Source organism: Geotrypetes seraphini, chromosome 15 (genome assembly GCF_902459505.1).
Source record: "Geotrypetes seraphini chromosome 15, aGeoSer1.1, whole genome shotgun sequence".
Taxonomy (NCBI): Eukaryota; Metazoa; Chordata; class Amphibia; order Gymnophiona; family Dermophiidae; genus Geotrypetes; species Geotrypetes seraphini.
Window position 1 is genome coordinate 7,084,636 of NC_047098.1, and position 26,650 is coordinate 7,111,285.

At 44.2% G+C, this 26,650-nt stretch overlaps 2 protein-coding genes across 7 annotated transcripts in view; both read right to left on the reverse strand.

Moving 5' to 3' along the window:
- Positions 1–20,213, reverse strand: part of TMCO4 (transmembrane and coiled-coil domains 4) — an 89,413-nt gene extending 69,200 nt beyond the window's left edge. For 2 of the 6 annotated variants that reach the window (XM_033922091.1, XM_033922090.1), the window contains exons 1-5: positions 19,899–20,212; positions 16,530–16,677; positions 15,689–15,863; positions 13,419–13,446; positions 7,561–7,693 (exon numbers count right to left, since the gene is read on the reverse strand). In XM_033922091.1, coding sequence (XP_033777982.1) covers positions 7,561–7,693; positions 13,419–13,446; positions 15,689–15,863; positions 16,530–16,660 — 467 coding nt within the window. In that variant the 5' untranslated portion in view covers positions 16,661–16,677; positions 19,899–20,212. Of the gene's footprint in view, positions 1–7,560; positions 7,694–13,418; positions 13,447–15,688; positions 15,864–16,529; positions 16,678–17,177; positions 17,231–18,212; positions 18,518–19,898 lie in introns of those variants that run through there. The other 4 variants (XM_033922092.1, XM_033922087.1, XM_033922089.1 and 1 more) reach the window with 4 other exon arrangements.
- Positions 20,214–21,995: 1,782 nt separating this feature from the next.
- Positions 21,996–22,984, reverse strand: RNF186 (ring finger protein 186). Its single transcript, XM_033922411.1, has one exon. It carries the CDS (start codon positions 22,982–22,984, stop codon positions 22,115–22,117), a length of 870 nt encoding a protein of 289 aa, XP_033778302.1. The 3' UTR covers positions 21,996–22,114.
- Between the last annotated feature and the right edge of the window lie 3,666 nt (positions 22,985–26,650).

The window sequence follows — 26,650 nt, forward strand, 5'->3', positions numbered from 1 at the left end:
GCAAATAACTTCAGAACAACATAGGAAAAACACAAGAAACAGATAAAAGAAAGTTGTGTGATAATGACTTTAGGGTCAATGCACACAGGGGCTGGCATAGCAAACAGTGCTATCTTTACTAAAACAAAAGTCCATAACCCATTATTGAGGTGGCTTGGGGAAATCCACTGCTTATTCCTATGATAAGCAGCATAAAATCTGTTTTACTACTTGGGATCTAGCTAGGTTTTGGGACCTGGGTTGACCACTGTTGGAAACAGGATACTGGGCTTGATAGACCTTTGGTCTCTCCCAGTATGGCACACTTGACTCCCAGATCTACCTCTCCACCCCAGATATCGCTACTGAAACCCAGACCAGAGTCTCAGCCTGCCTGTCCGACACTGCCGACTGGATGTCTCACCACCATCTAAAACTGAACATGGCTAAAATAGAGCTGCTCATCTTCCCGCCTAAACCTGCCTCCCCACTTCCCCCATGGACAACACTCTCATCCTCCTTGTTTTGTCTGCTTGCAACCTCGGGGTCCTCTTTGACTCCTCTCTCTCCTTCACTGCCCAGATATAACAACCTGCTACTTCTTCCTCTATAATATTACAAAAATCTGACCCTTCCTTTCTAAGCACACTACCAAAACCCTTGTCCACACCCTCATCACATTTTTCCCACATCACAGATCCAGGTCAGCTCCCCAGCCCTGGAAGACCCTGAGGAGGCAAAGCCTGAAGCTCCTGCTCCCTCCTCCAATGTGCTGAAGCACGTGGTACACAGACGCTGATTCGGCACCAATCTGGCGCAATCCAGACATGCATTCAACAAAATACGGGCTGATGAGACCATCTCTACTGATTTTCAACAAAAATCGAGGAGTCTTGAGGCAGAAATCAAGCTTAGAAAAAAAAGATTGATTAAAATCCAAGATGGCCGCCGCCGCTAGCAAATTTGTGCCCAAATGGGCGAAAATAAACACTTTTCAAGAATAAAAAATAGCAATCTGGGGTTTGGGGAGGTGGGGGACCTGAACTCCACTCTCAGAAACTCTCAAAAATGAGTTTTGCAGACTACTCCTAACCTCCTATAGGAAATAATGGAGGAGTTTTCATAGTCTTTGAAGTGCCTGCCTGCCAGCTCTGTACACTACAGCTGAATGGAAGAAACAGATTTTCTGCCTCAGAATTGCTCCAAAATGACCAGACTTGAAAATATTCAAACTGGCAGTTGGAGGGACTCCGACTGTACCCTTCATCCCCACAGAATTTCTCCACATGACTGGGAGCGGGAAATGCAGCCTGCGCCCTGAAACCTGGAGGAACTTTTACACAGGTCACATATAGCCTGCACTTAAACCCTTGACAAGGTCAGGGGGCAAACGAACTCCCAAGGGAATGGACCCTGAGTCCGAGAAAGGTGGCACATAGCAAGCTAGCTCCACAAGTCCACCAAAGTTTCTCTGTGAAGCAGCAGCCCAGCTCTGTGGGACTGTGTCCTTTACTCTGGCAGACACCACCGTAAGGGGTCCTATGGCACTCAAGCCACCGAAAAAAATGAACTTTAAGCAACCAAAATAAGAAAATAATGCAGAGCAGATCAGAAGACTTCTACATGGATTGCTTGCAGAAATTGAAACTACAGGGGGCTTTAACTCTCTTTCTGAGGTAGGAGGAGCACTTGCACAGAAAAGTGTATAGATCTGAAACAACCAGAATGCGGGAAGGAATTGAACACCTAGAGTATGGAATCTGGAAGGGACGTAACAGAACTATTATTAGATGTGGGATGGCTGGTAAATTAGTGTCATGCCCTATCAAAAAGAACTTAGTTTTCTATCTAATTTAGAAAAAAATAAGAAAACCAACTTAGTTTTCTTTTAATCTAAGCAATCTTGAATCTTAATCACTTCATTTTCAATATTCTGGGTAACTGGGATCAATATGGTTATATCATTCACATAAATGCTTTGATCCCAGTTCATTAGGAACTTAATTAGTTCCTAGAGACTGCATTAAAACACTGATTAACAGATGGAAAATGTAAAAATACAATCCAGCAATTTCACAGCTACGCTTATAGGACAAATCAATCAATCTTAGACCACTAAAAAAATTCCAGATATCTTAACTCTATTTGATCTCCTTGTAAAAAAAAAAAAAGTCCCTCAAGCCAAGTTTTCATCCTCCCAACTATACCAAAAGCACTCAAAATCCATAAGAATAAATTCGGATCCGCCAAAATAAATGCACAGGAGAGATGAAATGATGAGGGGCTGCTGAAAAGCGGCCTAGAAAAACGAGCATTGTCCATCTGAAAGAGTTTCAGCACTGAAACTATGATGGTGTGAGAAATTAGATCTTTCTTGAGAATCAGGCCATAATGATGTACGAGTGGCTGATGGGAAATTCTCAGCCCAACCAACAAATCTGAGGCATAGAATACATAAGAGTATGACGGCAGAAAAGGGCCGACCGCCCAACAAGTCTGCCCACTCAAAGAACCCTCCCCCTAAAAGACCTCCATCGACATCTATACAGTCTACTTAGTCCAGCGATTTTCCACTTTTTTCGTTCCATATTTTCAACGGAACAAAAAAAGTGGAAAATCACTGGACTAAAGGGCAAATTCTATAAGAAGCGCCCAAAAGTCAGGTGCCGACGTAGGCACCGTTCAGCGTGATTCAAGTAAAACTGGGTGCCGTTTAGTGAATCACGCTGAGCGGCACCTATTTTGGATTTGTCCAATAAACTAAAAATTAGGCGCCCATGCGAGCGCTTAAGCACGCTTAAGAGCAGTGATTCTGTAAGTCACGCCCACGCCTAACATGCATGGCGCCTATTTTTTTGAAGCCCACCTAAATTTTTAGAGGCGCCTCGTTGCAGAATCGCGCTTTCTTGATTGAGCTCGTTATCCAATTTCGAGAGGCGCCTATCCAGATGGGTGCCTCGGAAATAGGTGCCCAACATCAGGCGCCGGTTCCAGAATTTGGGCCTAAATGTATAGCCCTCGATGGAGGCTGCCCCAACCTTGCCGGGCTGAGAACTTTCCAGTGGCCCCTCGTACAAGTTCTCGCACCGATGCACATAGAAATCGACGGCAGATAAGGGCCAAGGCCCATCCAGTCTGCCCACCCTAATGACCCTCCCCTGCCTTTACTTTGCGAATAGAACCCACGTGTCGATCCCATTTGGCCTTAAAATCAGGCACGCTGTTGGCCTCAATCACCTGAAGTGGAAGACCATTCCAGCGATCCACCACCCTTTCGGTGAAAAAGAATTTCCTGGTGTCACCGTGCAGTTTCCCGCCTCTGATTTTCCACGGGTGTCCTCTTGTTGCCGTGGGACCCCACACATCGTAGCTTCAGTGCTGAAACTCTTCCAGAGGGACTAGGCTAGTTTTTATATGCCAATACTATAAACTCCTCGACGTTTGCCAAAAGGTGCTTAAAAAGATACAAAAAGAGAGGCAAAAATGTCAATAAGGACTCTATGAGTGGGTCTATCAGCCAATCACTTCTAGCAAACCAAACCACACTAATAATAAATGTCAATTTAGAGACAGGGACGCTCTCAGTGTGAGGTTATTAGCGACGGGAGAACAAACTCCAGCGCTTCCACTTACAAAGGCGAAGGTGAATCACCCCGCCTGCACACCATCATTGGGCACTCCCAGCCGGTTCTGCTCCAGCCATATGATCCTGATGAAGGGTTCCACCCGAAACCGGTTGATCCAAGGACTATTCTGGTCTCCTGCAATTTTCATTGACTTCATTTGGCTCGTTTTAAAAGCTAAGTTGGCTGTGGTTTCATTTTACATCTTGGGGATCAGGCTGGGGAGGACTCTATGAGTGGGTTTTCAGTTTGTTCACTCTCTCACTTCTTCACAGTTTGTGACTTATTTATTATATTAATTCTGCACTATTGATTTTGCACACTAGGGACGCCCGATGATGGTGTGCAGGCGGGGTGGCTCACCTTCGCCTTTGTAAGTGGAAGCGCTGGAGTTTGTTCTCCCGTCGCTAATAACCTCACACTGAGAGCGTCCCTATCTCTAAATTGACATTTATTATTCGTGTGGTTTGGTTTGCTAGAAGTGATTGGCTGATAGACCCACTCATAGAGTTTTTATATGCCGCCATATACTGAGTTACTTTGATGCAGTAAAATTTTTTAATGTGGAAAAATATGCCATAAAATCAATGAGCTAAGGGGCAATATGACGGGTTTGCAGAATGCATGCACAAAGTTAAATTTTAAATTGATCCTGATCTAAATGACAGTGCAAAATTGTTATCACTTTTTGTTTTACTTTTCCTCACCGGTGTTCCTGACCGGTGTTCCTGGTGGCCCAGTGGACCCGGGACCCACCCAACTCCATACCCTGTGAACACACACCTGTCCCCATGCTGCTGAACAGCAGGTGAAGAATGCAAGGACACGTCTGGTGATCGGATTCACTTATCTGGATATCCTCACAGGGATAGCCAACATACAACTTACTTTTAATAACAGCGAGACCCGGGAAAAGAAGTTACGTTTTTACATTATGGGGGGACGGGGTGGAGTTAACACAAATCTCATGATTTATTTTATTGGGTCAATCTGCATTAATTCTTATGTTAACATTAATACAGACTAATAGACAAACGCGTTAAAACTAATAAAGCATTAAAACACATTAAACAAACATTAATGCTGCACTAGCCTTTTCTGAGTGTCCTGAGCAAAGAAGCAGTAAGTGAATATTGCTTTGCTGCATTGATTTAATGTCATTAGAAAAGCAAACATTAGTTATTAGTAAGGCTGTACACTGATTACAATTTTTAATCACACGATTAATCACAAATAAAATTTTTAATTGCACAAGTAATTGCATAAAGCACCTCCTGCACAGTGCAATATAGAGATAGCAGATGCAAATTCTCAAAATTGACATATTTCATTGACTAAACTAAAAATAAAATCATTTATCTTACCTTTGATGATTTTATCTTTCTAATCTTCTTGTTACCCAACTCTGGTGCTACTTCTCTGTGCTGTCAACTCTGCTTCCAGGACTTTCTGTCTATTTACCTTTTTTTTCTCCTGCTTTACTTCCTGCTCTTTATCAATCTTTCACATTCAACTTTCTTCCATTTTTGTTCCTCCATCTCAAATGTCTCTTCCCTTCCCTTCCTTGGGCACCATCTCCTCCCTTCCATGAGAACCATCTCCTCTAGTCTTTCTTCTCTAGCTTTCCTTCTCTTCTCCACCTGCAATGTTTTCTTCCATCACCCCTCCTCTCCATAGGCACCATTTCTTCCCTTCCCTCCATCCAAAGTCTACCATCTCCCCTTTTTGGTTCTCCATCCTCTATCCCTCTTAAAAACCTCCCCAATCTCTCTTTCTCCTTTCTTCTGGCACCTCTTCTTGTATTCTGAATCTTCAACCCTCCCCTAGTTCCTCTCACTCTCCTACCTGCCCCATCCAGCCCTCTGATCTTGCCTTTAATGCTATAGTGCTGAAGGAATGTTGCTTTTCTCACCCACCTAAAGCATATATGTATATCTGTAGTGTCCATTTGATATCTCTCTTATGCTCACAGCTCCACTCCAGGCTCCACCTCCTGGTCAGGCATCTGGATCCCATCCCCGATGCAACATCATTCTCTCCCTCGTCTGCAACCCTTGTCTCGCAATCTGCTATCTCCCAATTCATTTCCTCCTCTACCCGTGTCAAAGCTCCTGATTGGTGAGGCCCGACTTTAGTACAGGAAGAGGCAGTCGGAGCATACCGCGAGTTATTTCCTTCACTTGCCGGCGCTCCAGCTGCCCTCTCCTGCCTCTCCGGCTGCCCACTCCTGTCTCCCTTGCTAAAAACCATTTTCATGGTTTTTCAACATTTGCGGGGGTTCCTAGAACGGAACCCCCGCGAATATCGGGAGAGTACTGTATTACCTAATTAGGGGAGATTTGTCTTGGGGAGATTTGTTCTCCTGTGGAGTGTGTACAAAGCATTAACCAAGTGACGGAGTTTTACATCTGAAAATGACATACAAAATAAAGGATAAACAAATATAAATGATAATAAAATTATAGAAAGTAGTTGGCTCTTTCCCCCAAAGATCTTAAAATCTAAGCAGAAATAGGAAATGAGCACATGAAACAGTGTGTGATTGTCCATGTTTTCCATCTTTTACTGAAACAGATAGCTAACCTGCTGGGCTGAACTTCGGGGGCACATAAGCTCCTTTCATATTGCACAATAGTTAATAGCTTTTTTCTGTCTACTGGACAACAAAATCTTGAAGTAAAGAAATCAGTTCTCACACTGATCAACTCTACCCTGAGGGTCAGCGGGCAACAGCTTGATTCAACTTTTCAGCATTTGTTTTCTTGCCCTATCAAGGCTGAAGCAGTGATCCACAAACCATAGCTTCACATGGACAAGAGGCTTGCAGGCGTGTTAATAAACTTCACGACTGCATTCTAAGATCAGACCTGTTCTTTCAGCTGTTAGATTTTGTGGCACACTCACCCAAACTTGCTTCTCAACTGGGATCCAGCGTCATGAGCTTTATTTTTATTTTATTTAAGTTAAAAAGCAGCAGTCCTAGCACAGACCCCTGGGAAACCCCACTATGTAACATACATAGGGATAAGGATAATAAAGTCCGCATCGCCTTTTAGTATTTTGTATGTATCTCCAGGTGCTACAAAAGAGCCAATAGAACCTCTTGTGCTTATAGTAACATAGTAGATGACGGCAGATAAAAGACCCGTCCATCCAGTCTGCCCAACCTGATTCAATCTAAAAAAATTTTTCTTCTTAGCTATTTCTGGGCAAGAATCCAAAGCTCTGCCCGGTACAGTGCTTTGATTCCAACTACTGAAGTCTCCGTCAAAGCTCACTGCAGCCCATCTATACCATCCCAGCCATTGACGCCCTCCCCAGCCCATCCTCTACCAAACGGCCATATACAGACACAGACTGGGACATCAAAGAAGCAGATATCAGTAGTACTACAGAGATGATAAATGATTACACTTCTCCCTCTGTATTTGCGGGTTTATTACTCGCGGCTTTGATTATTCGCGGTTTTTTGCCTCCCAAACGATAGTAATTTTTAAAGGCCACCTCTGATCCATCCCTGCCTCCCTCCTGTGTCCGGGACCTCTCCAAATCTTACCTGGTGGTCTAGTGGTGACGCAGGGCAGGAGCGATCTTCCTACGCTCCTGTCCCGTGCAGAGCTGTCAACAAAAGTAGCTGCTGTGAGTTCCCATTGTAGTCTCGTGAAACCACGAGAACTCATGGCAGCCTTTTTTTTTTTTACGGCTCTGCACAGGGCAGGAGCGTAGGACGATCGCTCCTGCCCCGCGTCACCACTAGATCACTAGGTAAGGTCTGGGGAGGTCCAGGACACAGGAGGGAGGCGGGGGTCAGAGTCAGCCCTAAAAGTTATTTATGATTTTCCATAGTTGCGTGTTGGCTCTGCCCCTATCCCCCGTGAATACAGAGGGAGAAGTGCAGTTGACAATGAGGAAAATAATGCATCCAAGTATTTCATTACAGTTTTAGAGTCAGTCTTACTCTGATGGCTCAGGTTTTCGCTCCTTGAGGGTCTCTAATAATGATTCCTCAAAAATCTCCATTGCTTCCACAGGAACTCTCAGCAACCCTGTGATGTGAGAGATCAGCACCCGTGCCCGGGCATCATAATAACCTACAAAAAGGTCGCATACATAAACAGATCAATAAGAAGATCACCTGCTATTTTCAAAATAGAGATGACATGTCTTAGCAAGTAGGCCAAGCAACCACCTAAACCAGTGGTTCCCAACCCTGTCCTGGAGGACCACCAGGCCAATCGGGTTTTCAGGCTAGCCCTAATGAATATGCATGAGAGAGGTTTGCATATAATGGAAGTGACAGGCATGCAAATCTGCTTCAGGCATATTCATTAGGGCTCCTCCAGGACAGGGTTGGGAACCACTGACCTAAACGGATTACAAAATATATACATAATCTATCACCTAAAAGAGAGAATGGAACAGTGAATTTCTACAATTAAGGGGTTCAAAGGGGGGAGGAGAGGAGGGGAGGAGGGAGGGAAAGGGGGGCTTTTGGGAGGGGTCTGGATTTTGGATTTGTTGTTATTATGAAGACTTGTTTATATTCAGACATCAATAAAAGAGAGAATGGAGAAAACCCAATAACCATAAGTAAATCAAATTAAAAGAAGGCCTTAAGCTGGTTTTTAAATACAGTCACTGCTGGGATCAATCTCAGTTCCAATGCATTTTATTTTATTCCCACAGACCAGCAACAGAAAAGGCTCCCAACCACTTGGGATAAAGATGTGCTTTGAATTTCACTGGCATGGTCAGTCATTGTGTAACTTGAGACCATAAAGCTCTAGAACACTGTCTCGCAAACTTTCCGGCCAGCGGCACACTAAACCCAGTGCCCCGGCCGGAAGGCACCCGGGAGTCAACGCGATGACATCACGCGCACACGTGATGTCATTGCGTTGACATCCGCACATGCACGGAGGCCCATCTGGGTGCGAATTGCTTCGGTGGAGGGATCCCAGAGGAAAGGAGGGTGCAGGGAGAGACGCCGGCGCGGAAGCGAGACATCTGTGCCAGCTGACTGCCTACAGGACATGCCTTTTGTCACGAGAGGCACGTCCTGTAGGTAGTCAGCCTGCGTGGGTGACTCTCGTCCTCACCAGTGTGTCACGGCACACCTGAAATCTCAGGAGGCACACAGTTTGCCATACCCTGCTCTTAAATCTGTGACAAATACTCTGGTCCTATTTTCTGCAAAGACTTGAATATCAACACAAACATTTTCAAAGGAATTCTGAAGTATAAAGGCAGCCACTGCAAACTTTTCAAAGCCGGCACAATGTGTTCTTGCCTAGAGACCTCCTGCAACCATATACAAATACATACTGTGGGGCTTTTTGTGTTACGCTAGCTTGATTTTCCCTTCCTTATTCCATTTACTGTGAGTTTATAGCAGCCGATGACCTTTACCAAATATAAAAAAACAGTAATAAAGGAAGAACCGGATGAAACCAATCTGTAACTGACATAAGACAAAGAAACAAACAGAAATCACTACTGTATAAATGTTTCTTTGGCAAAAGGTTTACAGGTCGTGGAGTTCAGGCGCAGAACAGAAACCAAAGAATGCGACCGCAATTTCAACCCTTTCTACCTCTTCTCTTTGACAAACAAGAGAATAAAAGTCGTGTGGTTGCCAGGTTAGTCCACGCTAAAGGTAAATTTGATCACGTCACTCCTCTGTTAAAAACAATGCACATTGGTTACCAATTCACCACCGAATGACCTATAAAACTGCCTTAATCTCCTTTAAAACTATGAACACCAAAGAACCTGCTTTTATTCCTAAGAACCTTTGAGAACTAAAAATCATTGGTACCCATAGGGCCTCTTCATTTGCAACTTCAGCCCCTACAATATGGAATTCGTTACCATCATATTTAAGGGCGGAGCAAAATCCAGATAAATTTAAGGGCAACCTTAAAAGCTTCCTATTTAAAGACGCTTATGATTGCTAATCGATCTCTGGCTCCTTTCTTGCCACTTTCTGTTTTTACTCATACTCAAAAGAAGGAGAGGAATTGGCCCACAATCAAAATTTTTCCCAATTCCTCTCCTTCTTTTGAAATTTAATTTGGACTTTATTGGCCACATAGTCCTTAAGGGTTCTTAGCGGTTTACTCATACTCAACATCAATATGATTTCTCCTATTTCCCTTTTGTTTTTAACCTTAATTGTACTCTCTCCTTTTAAAATTGTATTCGCCCCACTTTCCTATTATTTTCATGTCAGTAAAGTTGTGATTGATTCCCATTTTAATTTTTCATTGTCAAACGTTTAGGGGCTCATAATCGAAAAGAGAAAAACGTCCAAAAACCGGCCTAAGTCGGCACTTGGGCGATCATAAACGAAAGACGTCCAAGTGCCGATAATCAAACCGGGTTTTGGACGTATTTCTAAACGACCTAGGCCTTCATAGTGCCGCTGAACGACCATAGTTAAACGGGACATTTCAGGAGGAGTGTCGAGGGCGGGATTTGGGTGGGACTTGGGCAGGCTTAGGCTTAGTCGTACAGCATGTATAACCGAAAGTTTTAAAACAGAGCCTAGACGGAACTTGGACGTTGTGACTTAGACCATTTAAAACATGGTCTAAGTCACATAAACCCACCTAAAGTCACCAGATAAGCACTGCAAACACATAATACAGACCCCCACACACTACCCCAGTGATCACCGACCCCCCCCTCCCAACCTCATAAAAATCGTAATCACACCTGTAAAATTCAGCTTCCAGAACATCATCACCTGGCAGCCTGGCATAGGAAGGCTTAGTCGTCCTGCACAGAGGCAGCTTAAATCGTCTTGGGGGTGGGTTAGGGACCCATAGAGAGGAGACCCCATGCCCATAAGCCTCTGTAATCACTGCATTGATACTGAAACATCCCCTGTACACCTCCAAAACCCTTTTGTACTGGCATATAAGTGGCTCCTGCAGCCATAAGGGCTATTAGGGTGATAGATAAGTGGGTCTAGGGGATTTTGGAGGTGGTTTGGGGGCTCACCATGACCTATAAGGGAGCTGTAGTGAAGAGAAGACATGACACCCTTTTTGTGAAGTTCACAGCAGTGCCCTGTAAGGTACCCCACTATTTAGGTGCCATGTCTGGGTGTTCGGTCCATCACTTTGCAGACCCCTCCCACGTCCAACAGGGCTTATTCTAGGCATTTTTGACTTCGACGAAAAGTTGGACGAAAATGTGGTATAAAGATAGACGATTTTTGAAACGAAAAAAAAATTGGACATATTTTTCAAAAATGTGTCCTAAGCTATTTTTTACTTTGGACGACTTGCGACTTGGACGCAAATGGACTTAGACGTTCTTTTTGATTATGCCTCTCTTAGTATTTATGATTAGCATTTTATCAAATTTTAATAAACTTGAACAGAAATAAAACAAAACAAAAAAAAAAAAATAATAATATGGTGCCTTTTTTTTACTGGACGAACCTAATCCAATTTTTGACTAGCTTTTAAAAGCCAGAGCCTTCTTCCTCAGGTCGGGACAACATGTGACTCTCTCTGGGAAAAGATAACTAAGGTAGAAGATCCAAAATGTTGAGAATGGCCACTTTTTCGTGACATGGCCTTTTTATTTTTTTCACATAAAAGGATAGAGTTTGGACTACGGTGCGTTTGTTCTAACAGAATTCTGCTCTGTCTATCTATAGAAATAGGTAAACTGGATTTCAATAAAAATGCAAACCATTCAAAACACAGTTCAGAAATTAGTGTGAAATACAAATTAGTACATCCATCCAAAAATTAAAGCTATTCTCCCACTCCTTGATCAATTCATAAGCTACTTATCTTGTACATAATCACTGAAGAGCTTAGATATGAATCAAAAATCTTTCTACTGAATGCATTATCTGTGAATGGTTTAAGATGCTTATGTAGCAAGGAGTAGACCTAGAATTAAGTAAAGCTCCTGTAATGGGTGCATGAAAGGAAAAAGATGGATTTTAAGGATGTCAATCAACAGCCTGCTCTAAATGCCTGTGAAGAATGCTTCAGGGAGATAGCATTTGCAGAAAATGGGTAGCTACAGGACCCTTCACGTACAGATTAGCTGCAGTTTCAGCTACTCCAAGAACAAAAGCTGTGCCCAGCTTCTGTCTTACAGATATGCTTCCTACCTTTCCCATAATTTCCTATCCAATCGTATACATAGATCAATTCTCCCATAATGTGCTGCTTCTAGACCCAAACAAGCGTGGGAAGGTAGGTCTTGTCAGATGAATCTGATCAATTTCTTGGACGGAGGGCCAGATGCACTAAAGTCGGCCATCATCTAATGATTGTCGCCTTGACCAGCCGGATGCAGAAAATGGCTCACCGTGTGGTTTGCTGCACAATCACTCATTCTCCGATCCAACCATTCACATAAGCTCATTAATACTGAAATGCCAGGCCTTGGGAGGGGCCTTAGGTGTCTGAGATAATCAGGGCCTTGGGCCTCGCCCCCATACATCACATGATGCACTGAGGAGGGAAAGCCTGTCATTTTGGATCAGCGGGCCTTGAAGTTGGAGGAACTGTGCTCCCCTCTTGCTTCCAACTTCTGAAAAAGGTACCCGGGGGGAGGAGGGGAGCATCCAGTGGCAGGAGGCAGTAAGCATTCCTCATGCCTTTTTTGTTGGGGGGGGGGAAAGGTGAGGGTAGGGGATGGTTTAGAGTGGCCATCTCTCCTATTTTCTCTCATGGAGCGGGGGAGTTGCCATAGTAGGAGGGAGTGGGTATTCCTCCTGTCAATTTTTTCATGTAGGGGGGGGGTCAGCATGGGAGCCATTCAGGAAGCTGATTAGCATTGAGCAGCAGTGTCAAAGCATGCGCATGCTCAGTACTGCTCAGCGGCTGAAGCCGGAACTCGTGGCAGCGACCAACTGGGATAGCAGCGGGGCAGGAGTGCTGAAAGCTCACTACACCTCTGGACTACCAGGGATTCCAGTGGCAGAGGAGGTACGATGGACAGGGCATAGAAGAAAGTGTCTGTGGTGAAAGGTCTTGCCATGAAGTGCTGCCGGGGACCCTTTGCTTGTTATGTTTTGCTCTATCCTGGCATTGAACAGTAATAGTGGTGGTGGTAGCGAGAGCTCTGACAAATTGCTTGCATGCCCTGAAATCACTAGTTATTTGCGGTTTTATTAGTAAAAATTATGGCATTTGTTTAAAACCGTGAACAACATAAAAAGTTATTCGCGGTTTTTCCATATTCACGTCTATTGGAAGCCCGCATCCACCGCGAATACGGAGGGAGAAGTGTATCTGGATGTAGAAGGTACATATGATCCACACAATACTAGAAAAGGGGGGAAAAAAATCCCCAGCCTACCCTACAACAAACCCAGACACAAGCATAAAAATACACAGGGAAAAATGTACAACTTCACTTTTCAGTTTTTAAATATTTAGATCATAAAATAAACCTAACACCTAACCAGCCACCCAAGAATAGCCCATCTCACCCTCTAGGAAGGGAATAAGCCAAACCTACAAAATTTGCAGTTAATCCAAGGCTTCCCAGCTAAAATGTCTTTATTAGACATAATGAGGAGGTTGCAAGAGTTTTCAGATTTTAATTCTTAAGGCAAGGATCTCAAAGTCCCTCCTTGAGGGCCGCAATCCAGTCAGGTTTTCAGGATTTCCCCAATGAATATGCATTGAAAGCAGTGCATACATATAGATCTCATGCATATTCATTGGGGAAATCCTGAAAACCCGACTGGATTGCGGCCCTCAAGGAGGGACTTTGAGACCCCTCAAGGAAACCATCAAGACCCGGCATATATTGCAAGAAAAAAAGGAGACTTACCATCTTTAAGAGCAAAGGACATGAGATCCTGGAAAGCAAAAACAAATAAATAAACCCCACCAATCAGATGTAATTGTCATAACTACAAAATAGTGGCACCTTTCATGCAACATGGTTCACAGTCATACCACAATGTTTCCAAACTAAAGTAAACTAAACCTTAAGTTTGTATACCACATCATCTCCATAAAGATAGAGCTCGGCATGGTTTACAGGTAATTCAATAAATGAGGGAAAGACATAATAAGAAATTAGAGGTTATGAAGAGGATAGCTAGCTTTACATTTTAAATAGATAGCTTTACGTTTTGGAGAAAAGCCAGGTTTTCAGATGCTTTCGGAATAATTGGAATGAGCCTAGGTTCCGCAGCGGGGCAGGGAGGTTGTTCCAAAGCTCAGTGAATTTGAAGAAAAGGGATTTCCCTAATTTACTTGCATACATGATGCATTTTAATGAGAATGAGAAAGAGAGAGAGAGGAAAAAAAGAGAGGAAGAGAGAGAGAAAAAAAAGAGAGACAAAGAGAGAGAAAAAGAGAGAGAAAAAAAAGAGAGACAAAGAGAGAGAGAGAAAAAAACAGAAAGAGAGGAAGAGAAACTAAACTAAACCTTAAGTTTGTCTACCGCATCATCTCCATAAAGATAGAGCTCGGAACGGTTTACAGGTAATTCAATAAATGAGGGAAGGACATAATAAGAAATTAGAGGTTAAGAAAAGGATAGCTAGCTTTACCTTTTAAATAGATAGCTTTATGTTTTGGAGAAAAGCCAGGTTTTCAGATGCTTTCGGAATAATTGGAATGAGCCTAGGTTCCGTAGCGGGGCATGGAGGTTGTTCCAAAGCTCGGTGAATTTGAATAAAAGGGATTTCCCTAATTGACCTGCATACATGACGATTGACTCGCGTTGCCTTTGCGATCTACTGGGCACCCCTGGTCTAAATGGTTAATTTCTGATGAAAAAACTCCCCTAAAAAAATTGCATCTTCAAAGAATACAACTATGCTGAAAGTCCATCAATATTAGGCCATTGCTAACGTCTACCGCCTTGCTATTTTAAGAAAGGTATTATATTAAACCTAATAAGGGAGAGGGAAAGGGTGAGACCCGGGGGTGTGGGGAGGGAAGGAGGAAGAGAAGGATAAAGAAGAAGGGAGAGATGCTGGATGGGTGCTGAAAGCACAGGGAAGCAGCACCAGAGTCAGGGAATGAGCAGATTAGAAAGAAAATCACCAGACAACAAAGGTAAGAGAAATGATTTTAGTCATTGAAATATGTCCATTTTGAGTGAACATCTGCTATACCATTTCTCTTTGGGTTAATCAAGAAAACGCCTACACACTGCTCGAACCTTGTGCTCAGGTCATTTTTATTATTCCTTGAGCCTGATTTGAGTGGAATTTTCTCAGAACTGCTAGTGGCGTAAAACACTGTACAGATCTTTTCGGTGTCAGGTCAAAAGCGCACCGGGACAAAGGCGCGCGCCGCTCTAAATTACTGTTTTTAGGGCTCCGACGGGGGGGGCGTGGGGGGGAACCCCCCCACTTTACTTAATAGACATCACGCCGCGTTGTGGGGGGTGTGGGGGGTTGTAACCAGTGTTCCCGCTAAGCTGCGCTGGCGTGCGCTGGCGCACAAAATATTACATCGCAGCGCACAAGTTTCACGTCACAGCGCACACTCGAGCGGAGGTGAGAGGAAGCGGCGGCGGTCTGCCCTGATCGCCTAAGATGCAGCAGCGGCGGCATCCCCGTAATTTACGGGGATCATGAAAGGAGCCGCCGCTGCTGCATCTTAGGCGATCAGGGCAGACCGCCGCCGCTTCCTCTCACCTCCGCTCGAGTGTGCGCTGTGACGTGAAACTTGTGCGCTGCGATGTAATAGTTTGTGCGCCAGCGCACGCCAGCGCAGCTTAGTGGGAACACTGGTTGTAACCCCCCACATTTTACTGAAAACTTAACCTTTTCCCTGTTTTTAGGGAAAAAGTTCAGTTTACAGTAAAATGTGGAGGGTTACAACCCCCCAAACCCCCCATAACGCCGGCGCGATGTCTATTAAGTAAACTGGGGGGGGGTTCCCCAACAAAACCCCCGTCGGAGCCCCTGAAAACTGTAATTTTGTGCGGCGTGCGCCTCCGCGCTGCGCTCAATTGTCGGCGCGCGCTTTTGTCTTTCGCGCCGTTGTCTATGAACCGATCTTTTCAATACATACGACTAAAACCACCGTGAACCAGAAGTAGCCCACAACGCGACCAAGCCAACGGGATAAACATACCTGTGTAATGATTACGGGACTTTCCTTCAGGACTGGTTCCTCTAGTAATAACTGGACAAAGTTCTCTGTGCCTTCTCCTCCCAAACCATTGGCGAATGCTACCATGGCAGGAATGACTGAATCTGATAACTGAAGCCATTTCACCAAACCATCAATAAACTCCATGCTATAGGACCTGCAATAAAGCAAAATCAGGTTAAGATAAACATCACCATCTCTGATCTCTCTTCTCCCATCCCATTGTCACACATATGCACATACACTTCCCCTCTGAATTCGTGGTGGTTAGGGGCAGAGCCAGCCCATAAATATTTAAAAGTATGAATAATATTTGGGCCAGTTCTGCCCTTAACCACCGCTTCCCCCGGCAATTTTAAGCCCTGTAAGTCCCTCCCCTTAAGCCTTACCTGGTGGTCTAGCAGGTTTTCGGGGCAGGAGCGATCTTCCCACGCTCCTGCTCCGTGCAGATCGCTCACAGGAAATGGCTGCCTTGAGCTCCCGTAGTCTCTCGAGCCATTTCCTGTGAGCGATCTGCACGGGGCAGGAGCGTGGGAAGATCGCTCCTGCCCCGAAAACCCGCTAGACCACCAGGTAAGGCTTAAAGGGGGGGGGGGGGGCTTACAGGGCTTAAAATAGCCTGAAAAATGAAAATGGGTGTCAGGCTTTAAAACTGCGACTAAGCGAATCCGTACGTACAAATTGACTTAAATTCTCTCTGGAGATCTTTTTTCACTCATAGCGAATCCAGTTTGATCTCCTGCTCCTTGGTATTAGCTTTAGGACACGGCACCCCTACTTGCTTTTTAGACTAAGCCTACAAAAAAGGTTAAACAAATGATACCTTTGCTCTTTTTCCTGAAAAAGCTGCCCCAAGGAGACCGCACAAAGGGCTGCATATGCAAAGCGTGCTGGTTCACTTAGCCTTCTCCCTGCAAACCCACTGGGGTCTTTGTCATCCGAGCACTCACCCATGCTTCTGAAATTTTGACCTGTTAATTTAAAAACAGGAGTAAGCTACATCAACACGCACAAGATATATTAAGATCATCTTAATACCTGGGTCATTGTTGCTCAAAGTCCAGTCCCGTGCGATATTTGCATCCTACTCATAATTAGCAGCAAAAGGGGTATTCACATTCACTCTACACTTTGCCCTCCATATTCGCGGTTTCAGCATTTGCGGTTTCGATTATTTACGGGTTTTTGCTTGCTGGCTCCCCCCCCCAAACCAAATTACGTCAGCTTGCATAGAGAAATCGCTGATTCCAAGCGTTTACAGAGAAAATCGCCGATTCCCAGCACTTTGTTCATCGTGCTTTCAGAAACAGGCCAGGTCTCCCACCATGTTATTCGCGGTTTCACCATATTCATGATGGTTTTTAATAGAAAAGAGCAAATAACATAGAAAAAAAGCTCCTGATTGGTGAGGCCTGACTTTAGTACAGGAAGAGGAGATCGGAGCATACAGCGAGTGATTTCTTTCACTCACCAGTGCTCCGGCTGCTCTCTCCTGCCTCTCCAGCTGTCCTCTTCTGGTCGGCGGTCGCGGTTGGAAAATACTGCAAACCGCCGACCGCGAATGACCGGGGGAACGCAGTACCTGAATGGACAGCACTTAGGTTATGAGTGGTATATAAATACTAAAAATAAATAAACCACTTAGAATTATAAGGCTTATGCGGTATATATAAATAATTATGTTATGTATTAGTAAGTGGAGATGGAACTGCTCCTCTTAGTTTTGTCACATAAAGGCACATTCAATGATGTCTCAGTACAATCTGTTCATTAGTTTTATTGGTATATTGAGCTGTAAAGTACTCTCTCCTTTGTTACCATTAAGAATTTTCTGCCTGCAAATACTGTTAGCATAATAGGATATAACTCCCTTTATCTAAACTTTAATTGCTTTTTCTATGCAGTTCATACTGCGCCTCGAAGCTACGGAAAGTGAAAAATAGATCCCACGGGAAAACAGGGTTAGGTTCCTGCATCGAGTACCTGTAATTTACTCTCCATAGGAGCCATGTTTGGAAGCAAAGCCTGACCGCGAGGCGAAAGCGAAAGCAAAAAAGTTGGCTGGTTTTTTTTAAAAAAATGCCTTTTCGTAAATATGCAAACACAGCGGCGCAAATTGGGAATTTGGTTACAACCGCAGAGGCACATTCACGCACTGCAAACAAGTGAATAACGAGAACACACTGTATATAGATATGGACAAGACAGGTAGTAAAGAGTATCTCATGTCTGTCTATCCAAGTTAGATTATAAGCTCTTCTGAGCAGGGACCCGTCTATTATGGTAAATGTCAAAATGTACAGCACTGTGTACTCATGTTCTTATGAATTTAGTTGCAACTGCAGAGAAGCAAATTCGCACATCGCAAACAAGTGAATAACGAGAACAGACTGTATATAGGTGGGGACAAGATCGGTTGTACAGAGTCAGTTGGGATACAGCGCTGCATACGCCTTTCAGCGCTATATAAGTGATAAATAGTAGTAGTACTCTTAATGCCTCTTACCTTGGGTTCTGCATTCTTAACCCTATGTGTGTCATGTCATGTCTGTCTGTCCAAGTTAGCTTGTAAGCTCTTCTAGGCAGGGACCATTACAGTAAATGTCCAAAATGTACAGCGCTGTGTACATCTTCCAGCTGTATATAAGTGATAAATAGTAGTAGTAGTAGGATAACTAGGTGGGTGGCCAAATTCCATACGTCTTGTATAGTTCAACAAGGCATAAGGAACTGGAATAAGTTACAGTTCGTAGCAAGTTAGTCCTGGTGCAGAATGAGTGTACACCAGGGGTGTCAAAGTCCGTCCTCCAGGGCCGCAATCCAGTCAGGTTTTCAGGATTTCCCCCATGAATACACATGAGATCGATCTGCATGCACTGCTTTCATTGTATGCTAATAGATCTCATGCATATTCATTGGGGAAATCCTGAAAACCCGACTGGAATACGGCTCTCGAAGACTGGAGTTCCCTACCCCTGCTGTAGACAGAGGTGGAACATATAGATCAGGGGTGTCAAAGTCCCTCCTCGAGGGCCGCAATCCGGTTGGGTTTTCAGGATTTCCCCAATGAATATGCATGAGATCTATTAGCATACAATGAAAGCAGTGCATGCAAATAGATCTCATGCATATTCATTGGGAAAATCCTGAAAACCCGACTGGAATACGGCTCTCGAGGACTGGAGTTCCCTACCCCTGCTGTAGACAAGAGGTGGAATATATAGACCAGGGGTGTCAAAGTCCCTTCTCGAGGGCCACAATCCAGTCGGGTTTTCAGGATTTCCTCCATGAATACGCATGAGATCTATCTGCATGCACTGCTTTCACTGTATGCTAATAGATCTCATGCATATTCATCGGGGAAATCCTGAAAACCCGATTGGATTGTGGCCCTGGAGCAGTGGTTCCCAAACCCTGTCCTGGGGAACCCCCAGCCAGTCGGGTTTTCAAGATATCCCTAATGAATATGCATGAGAGAGATTTGCATATAATGGAAGCGACAGGTATGCAAATCTCTCTCATGCATATTCATTAGGGATATCTTGAAAACCCGACTGGCTGGGGGTCCCCCAGGACAGGTTTTGGGAACCACTGCCCTGGAGGACCAGGGGTAGGGAACTCCGGTCCTCGAGAGCCGTATTCCTGTTGGGTTTTCAGGATTTCCCCAATGAATATGCATTGAAAGCAGTGCATGCAAATAGATCTCATGCATATTCATCGGGGAAATTCTGAAAACCCGACTGGAATACGGCTCTCGAGGACCGGAGTTCCCTACCCCTGTTGTAGACACATAGACCAGGGGTGTCAAAGTCCCTTCTCGAGGGCCGCAATCCATTCTGGTTTTCAGGATTTCCTCCATGAATACGCATGAGATCGATCTGCATGCACTGCTTTCACTGAATGCTAATAGATCTCATGCATATTCATGGAGGAAATCCTGAAAACCTGACTGGATTGCGGCCCTGGAGGAGGGACTTTGACAACCCTGGTGGAAACATAACAAAACAACCAACCCAGCCCACAACAGCAGGCCCGTCCTGTATAAAGCTCAGGACCCTTTCCTGGGCCGCCCCTTGACCCCCCCCCCGGGCAGAGATGGGGTCCGACCCCTCCCCCACCGCGACAATCCTCCCAGAATCAGCCGCCACCACGTCCTGTTCAAGCGAAAGAAAACGAGTCCCTCAGCTCCCACCTCGCTCTCCAGCGTTACACCCGGAGGCGGAAGCCCGAGGCTCGGCGGGGTCCTAGCGGAACCGGCGCCCCGCTCCTGCCCGGCGGCCTCCTCTCGCCCGACGCCCCTTCCTCGGGGCACCGACCGGCCTGGAGGGCCGCATCCACGCCAGCGGCGCAAGGCTCCCGCCGGCGGCGGAGCGGAGGCGCCACGGCGACGCGCCTCGCGTCTGTGAATGGGAGCGCCGCTGCGCCAATTGCGCAACACAGGAGCCCGGCGTTCTGGGCGCTGGACTTTGAGCCCTGGGAGAAATGAACGTCCTCTTTCTTCTGTCAAAAGTATTAAATTACAACACAGGAAAGAGATGGAGCAACAGAAAACATGCATTTCAACTCTAATGACAGGAGAAAAGAAAAGGATAAGCTCAGGCTTTTCAGGAGTTAGATATTTGTGAGGACACATGACTTCGCCCATTACCTTGAGGCATAACATAATATCATGCTTATAGACCGTGTAACCAGAAGTTCAATGCAGTTAACAAAAAAATTAATTTTTATTTATTAAAAAATTTATATGCCTAGGGGAGTTAGGGTTACCTGTTTACATATTTGTGAAGACAAAAAAGAGGACACATGACCTTGCCCACTTTTCACCCATTACCTTGGTGCATAACATTGTGCTTATCGACCGCGTAACCAGAAGTTCAACGCAGTTAACAAAAAATAATTTTTATTTATATATTTTAAAAACTATATACCTTGCTAAGGCTAGGGGAGTTAGGGTTACCTGTTTACATATTTGTGAAGACAAAAAAAGAGGACACATGACCTCGCCCACCTTTCGCCCATTACCTTAGTACATAACATCGTGCTTATCGACCGCGTAACCAGAGTGGGGTCTTGAAAAGAGCAGGAACAAATCAAGGGCTCCTTTTACTAAGCTGCGTTAGCGTTTTCAGCGCGCGCATTTTAGCGCGCGCTAAACCTGCGCTACGTGGCTAGAACTAACGCCAGCTCAATGCCGGCGTTAAGGTCTAGCGTGGGTGGCAATATATCGCACGCTATTCCGCACGTTAAAGCTCTAATGCGGCTTAGTATAAGGAGCCCCAAGTGTGCATATATAGTATTGCATCATATTTTATGAATTTATCTTGTTGGGCAGACTGGATAGACCATATGGTTCTTTATCTGCCGTCATCTGCTAGGTTACTATCCCTCTCTTTTGCTAAGGCACGCTAGTGTTTTAGCCCGTGCTAAAAGCTAATGCGTCCATAGAATAAAAGGACCCCAATGCAGATCAATTAAACACTTTTCATATTTAACACTCAGTGAAATGAATCAGATTGATCACTGTGGATAATAAAGTTACAACACAAGCTCCTCTACGCTGTTTTACCACTGCGCTGCAGACCTGTTAGGGAAGGGACTACCTCTAAGTTCAGATGAAGGCTATTTAGTCTCCCTTAATGTTTGGTCTCTTCTGAAACTATCCATTTGTGTACCAGTCATAGCGCTGAATTATGTGGCATGCATGCCTGTTAGTGGACTGAGACCACCAAACCTTTTCATGAACCTCATCCAGTCAACATCAGCTAAGAGTTCACATTGAAGACCCAAATATCTATTAATATCAAACTTTTTTTTTTTTTTAAAGTTCACAACTTTATTAGTTTCAATTTAAGCATACATCAACAACAAAACTTCCACAAAACATTGCCGCCCCCCCCCCCCCCCGTACAACCACTACAAAAATCCATCCAAATTAGTCCCGTATGACGCCGAAGAGGAGCCCAAATGGCAGAGAACGACGTGTCAAAGTGTCCAGCTCTTTCTTCTGCTATGCATTTCAAACATACTTAGTTCCATCAGAAGATATCGTTCAATGCTGATGCATTCTTCCAATCCCTGAAAATTTATTGAAAAGCAACTGCTTCCACAAGCCTACAAAGGCTGCCACAGTGTGGCAAGTTACTTACAAAGCCTCCTAGAGGCCCAATTAAAAGGCCCACTCAAAGTATGACGCTGGTAAGCTGGAAAATTTCACAAATCTTCAGCCACACCTGCTACCAAAATGCTTGCACCCTCAGGCAGGACAAAAGCACATGCTCTAACGTTCCAAAGAAAAAGTATATTTTACAAGCAATATTAAACAGTGCTGTGAAAGGAGGTCAGAATTTTAATATAGCTGGCAGAAGTCTCCCTGCTACCGGTGTCAGATGCGGCCAGGTCTGCTTTGGTTTAAGCTGCAGATACAATTTGACTGTCTTTGTGGGTGTTTATGAATCGCAGCGCCCTCCGGAAGTTGATTCTGCTGCAGAGCACCACAGACATGATGGTAAGGGCGATCGCTGTGAAGCACAGGACCCATTTCAACAAGCCCGCGTACGTGAACTGAAGGACAATTACCACAAGAATCGCCAGTATCAATAGCAGCACCATAAGCCTTCGAGCCAAGGCTGTAATGTTGCTCTGGTGGTCATCCGGGTCTGGGTTTCCACTGTTGCAGGACTCGGCAGAAAGCACCCCTTCTTGAGGGGAGAGGCGAACCCCGGCGTTAGAACTTGGGTCCATCAAGTCTTCTCTAGTTTGGAGGCTGCAGATCGATCCCCCAAAGACCAGTGTGGATGTCCTGCAGAGGGGACAGGTAATCAGCCAGGTTCCATCTTTGTTCCTGACGAGGAGTTTTAGGCAGACGGCACAGAAGATATGCTGGCAGGCTAAGAGCTTTGGCGCCCTGTTAATACTGTACCTAGTGAAGCAAACAGGGCAGTCCATCTCTGCACAGGATAACGGAGACCACAGGTCATCTGGCTCTACCACAGATGGTTTGGAAAAGTCTATGTGGTCCATCATGGTAGCTGATGGCTTTGGAGACTCTGAGCAATCTGTTTTTGCTGTTGGAGATTTCCTGTGGTCTGAACAGTCTTTTTCTGTAGCACTTATCACATGGCGATTTTCTGTAGCTGATCGATATGGAAAGTCCAGGCACTCTGGTTCTGTAGCTGGTGATGTAGGAGAGTCTCCATCCATTAATAGACATATAGAATTAAGACTATCTGTTTCTACAACAGGGGACACAGGAAGATCTATACAATCAGCTGCTGCCATGAGTGACTGAGGAGAAACTGCACAATCTATTTCTGAAATAGATGATAATTCTGTTTCTTCTACAGAAGGCCCACGAAAGCCTGAATGGTCCTGGCGTGCAGTAGGCAATTCAGAATAGGCAGTTCAGCGTTTTGCATAGCACCTAAGCCCTCCCTGGATAATTCTCTGTCTGACCATACAGTTTGTGAGCTTTTGGATTTTGTGTTTTGTTCCGCTCATATATTTGACCAGTTGGGCGTTAGTTTTATTTTGGCAGGTTTCCTCCAATTGCTTCTTGTCAGTAGTGAGTGCTTAGCTGTTAATCAGTTACCAAATTAACGATAAGCCTTATAGCGCCAGGACAGACAAATTGCTGGGATTATTAAATCAGAGTTTAAAGAAACACCTGCTGCTCAGATTTGGAATGTGCGGTTCCTTTGTGGGCTGAGGCAGGGTTCATACCCCACTGACACTCCCTGTGACCTTGGACAAGTCACTTAACCCTCCCTTTGCCTCAAACTTAAATGGTGAGTTCTCCAGGGCCAGGGAAATCCATATTGTAATGAAATGTAACTCTCCTTCAGCTACTGTTGAAAAGGCATATGCTAAATCCAAATCCCGCTTCAAAATGGAAACGTTCTACTTCAATTGACATTGGGGCAGAGTGACATTTTGAAGGAATTTTTTGATTGGTGAACTGTGGCTTTAAAACGCCAAACCGGAAAAGGAAATGCGACCAAATTAGTTCAGAATTTGAGTGTTGCACACCGAGGCACAGTAAGTTGGAATGTTTAATGGTGATTTTATAAGATACGACAACTTTTCAAAGACTTGATGTTGATTGCAGATCCCGAGGTTGCCCTGAAGCAGCTTTATTTGCGAAACACATTTCAAAGCACATGAATAAGAAGATTCAAATGGTACAAAACACAGCAGCGAGATTTCTGCTGGGAAAATCAAGGCCGATGAAGACCACCCCACTACTTAAAGAACCACACTGGCTCCCGATCGAAAGCAGGATGAAATTTAAGATCTTGTTGCTGCTATACAAAATCGTTGATCTCTCTGGACAGACTACATCAACACACACCAGCACATGCACTACGTTTGAGCCAAAACCTTCTGCTGGAAATATCCTCCTTCAGAGACATTAAATGTTCTCAGTGATGACTCCAAGGTGGTAGAAAGCCCTTTGTAAGGAACTAAAACTAGAAAAGGACACCGGAAAGTTCAAGAAACGGATGAAGACCATCCTCTTCACAGAATACACTAGCCAATAATGCAACAAAGCGGAGATAGTTGGCTAGTTCCTACTAGGAACATCTAAAAGATAAACACATTAGGGACAGGGGATAAGACAGAGAACAGATAATTAGATTTATCAGGAAGTTAGTACTGTACTTCCAAGATGAACATAGATCATGATACAGACATTAAGCACGATTTGAAATAGGAGTAATATGAATACAGTACGCAATACAAAATATGCATATATGTATATATTTATACTAGTCTTTAAGCCCGTTACATTAATGGGTGCTAGAATAGATGTGAGTCTGTCTTTCTTTCTCTCTCTTTCCTCGGCTGTCCACCTCCACCCCTTGCCTGCTCCCCCTGTCAAGCAGCAGCCCTTCTCCCTTCGTTTTACCTCCCCCTGTCCGTGTATTTCTCTGTTGCCCCATGCCTGCCTGTCTCTCTGTGGCCCCCTTCTGTTCCCCTCCTCACCCCCCAAAGCAGCCCCCTTTCCCCTCTACCCCTCCACTTCTTACCAGCATGGGACACCTCGAAGTACCCGCACGACAAACTCCTGCCGTTGCTGAGACAAACCACCGCTCAATCCACTGCACGTGCCGCATGCCACCCCAAGCCGGCGCACGTGCCGCAAATGGAATGCTGCCACAGAAGCACACAGCACTGCGGCAGGGATCACGGCCTCCTATGTGCGCATGCGCGCTTAGGGTTTTATTATAGAGGATGTGTGTATAAGAAGGTATAATATGAATAAATATATGATTATATATTATATAGAGTACAAGTAGGTATGTATAAGCAGGTAGATTGATTATAACAACACTGGCTAGACAACTTCCTTAATAAAGCTAGACTGACCTACAAAGCTTTTAGAAAACTCATAAAAACTGCCTTATTCGACAAATATATCACCTAAATAATTTCCTCACCGAACACTTCTCTCTCTTTTCTCGTTCCCAATCTACCCCCCTCCCCCTCCCCCTCTGAATTCCTAAACAAACCGTATTTTGCAATCCGGGACATATCTTCTAATATGCCTCTCTGAAAATTCCTAAATTGTATATTGTAATTTTTTGATGTATTTTTTGTAATTCGCGACCTTTTTCTAAAAGGTCCTCTTGAAAATGTCTTAGCGTACTGTACACTTTATACTTTTGCATTCTTAAAGTTGATGTACTCTGTATTTCCTCTAAATATCTGCATATTGTAAATCGCTGAATGTCCAGCTCTCTTGAATGTAAACCGCCTAGAAGTCGCAAGATTGTGGCGGTATAGAAAAATAAAGTTATTATTATTGTTATTATATATTACAGGTGAAAATAAGAGGATTGATTATGGTTTAAACAGGCTATATTGAGAACAATCTCAGAAAGCACAAGTATTGATTAAGGTTTAATAATGTATCGATTATGGTTTAATAATGTCTGTATTAAAACCATCCCGGGAAACGCTAACTCTGTATTGTAACACCATTACAAAGCTCATATAAACCGCTCTGAATTGACTCCCCCTGTCATTAGCAGCGGTATTGAAACTTTCAATAAACAATCTGAAGTGTGCAGAAATAAATTGGATAAATGAGCCGCGAACCAGTCGGTCGCTAACAACTCATTATTGATATCAATTGGCACTCATGAAAATTTGTACGCGCATCTGGCGCATGTTATTCTGTACGGCACGGTGCCTATCTCCTAAGGTGTGTGTCTCAAAGGGGACTGTGGCCATGAGCGTGTTGGGGTTGTTCCGAAAAGCTGCACACGGAATTACAGAATATTGCCCAACACCGAACTTGAGCACCGGCATTTACACCAAGTTTCGGCAGGCGTAAGTCCGGCGCCCAAAAATCCATGCTAAACGCTATTCTATATAAGGCACACACCATTTATAGAACAGTGCACTGTTTATAGTCAAGAAGGAAGCTCTCTTTGGCACAACGCAAGTATTTAGATGAGAATTGGCAACAAATTTGAGAGACTGCAATCATTCCCAATCTATCCTGGCTGTTCCTATCACTGTATGCTCAGTCCTAAACCCCTGTGAAGACATCTGGAGAAGTTTCGCAGCCAAAGCAGTGAAGTCATTTCAAGCTGGACTTTAGTCTTGACTGTTTGTTTTTTATTTTTTCACTTTCTTTTTTAGTTTATGATATTTTATTTTTAAATCTCATTCATTGTTTTGCCACTTGGTTTTTGTTTCTATAGTTTGAACGGTTCTCCCTCCTACTTCTATTTCCTATCTCCCCTCTTTTTTCAACCTTTCAAAGTCCTTTAGACCATTGTAGTCTTATTAGAATGTTTATTTTCTTATTTTTTCTCATCTATCTCTATTTTAATTTTTTTCATTACTCTACTAATTGTCATTTTTCTAGGTACTTTAGTTAGATTGTGAGCCTTCGGGACAGTAAGGGAATTTCTAAGTACCTATTTTACTTATAAT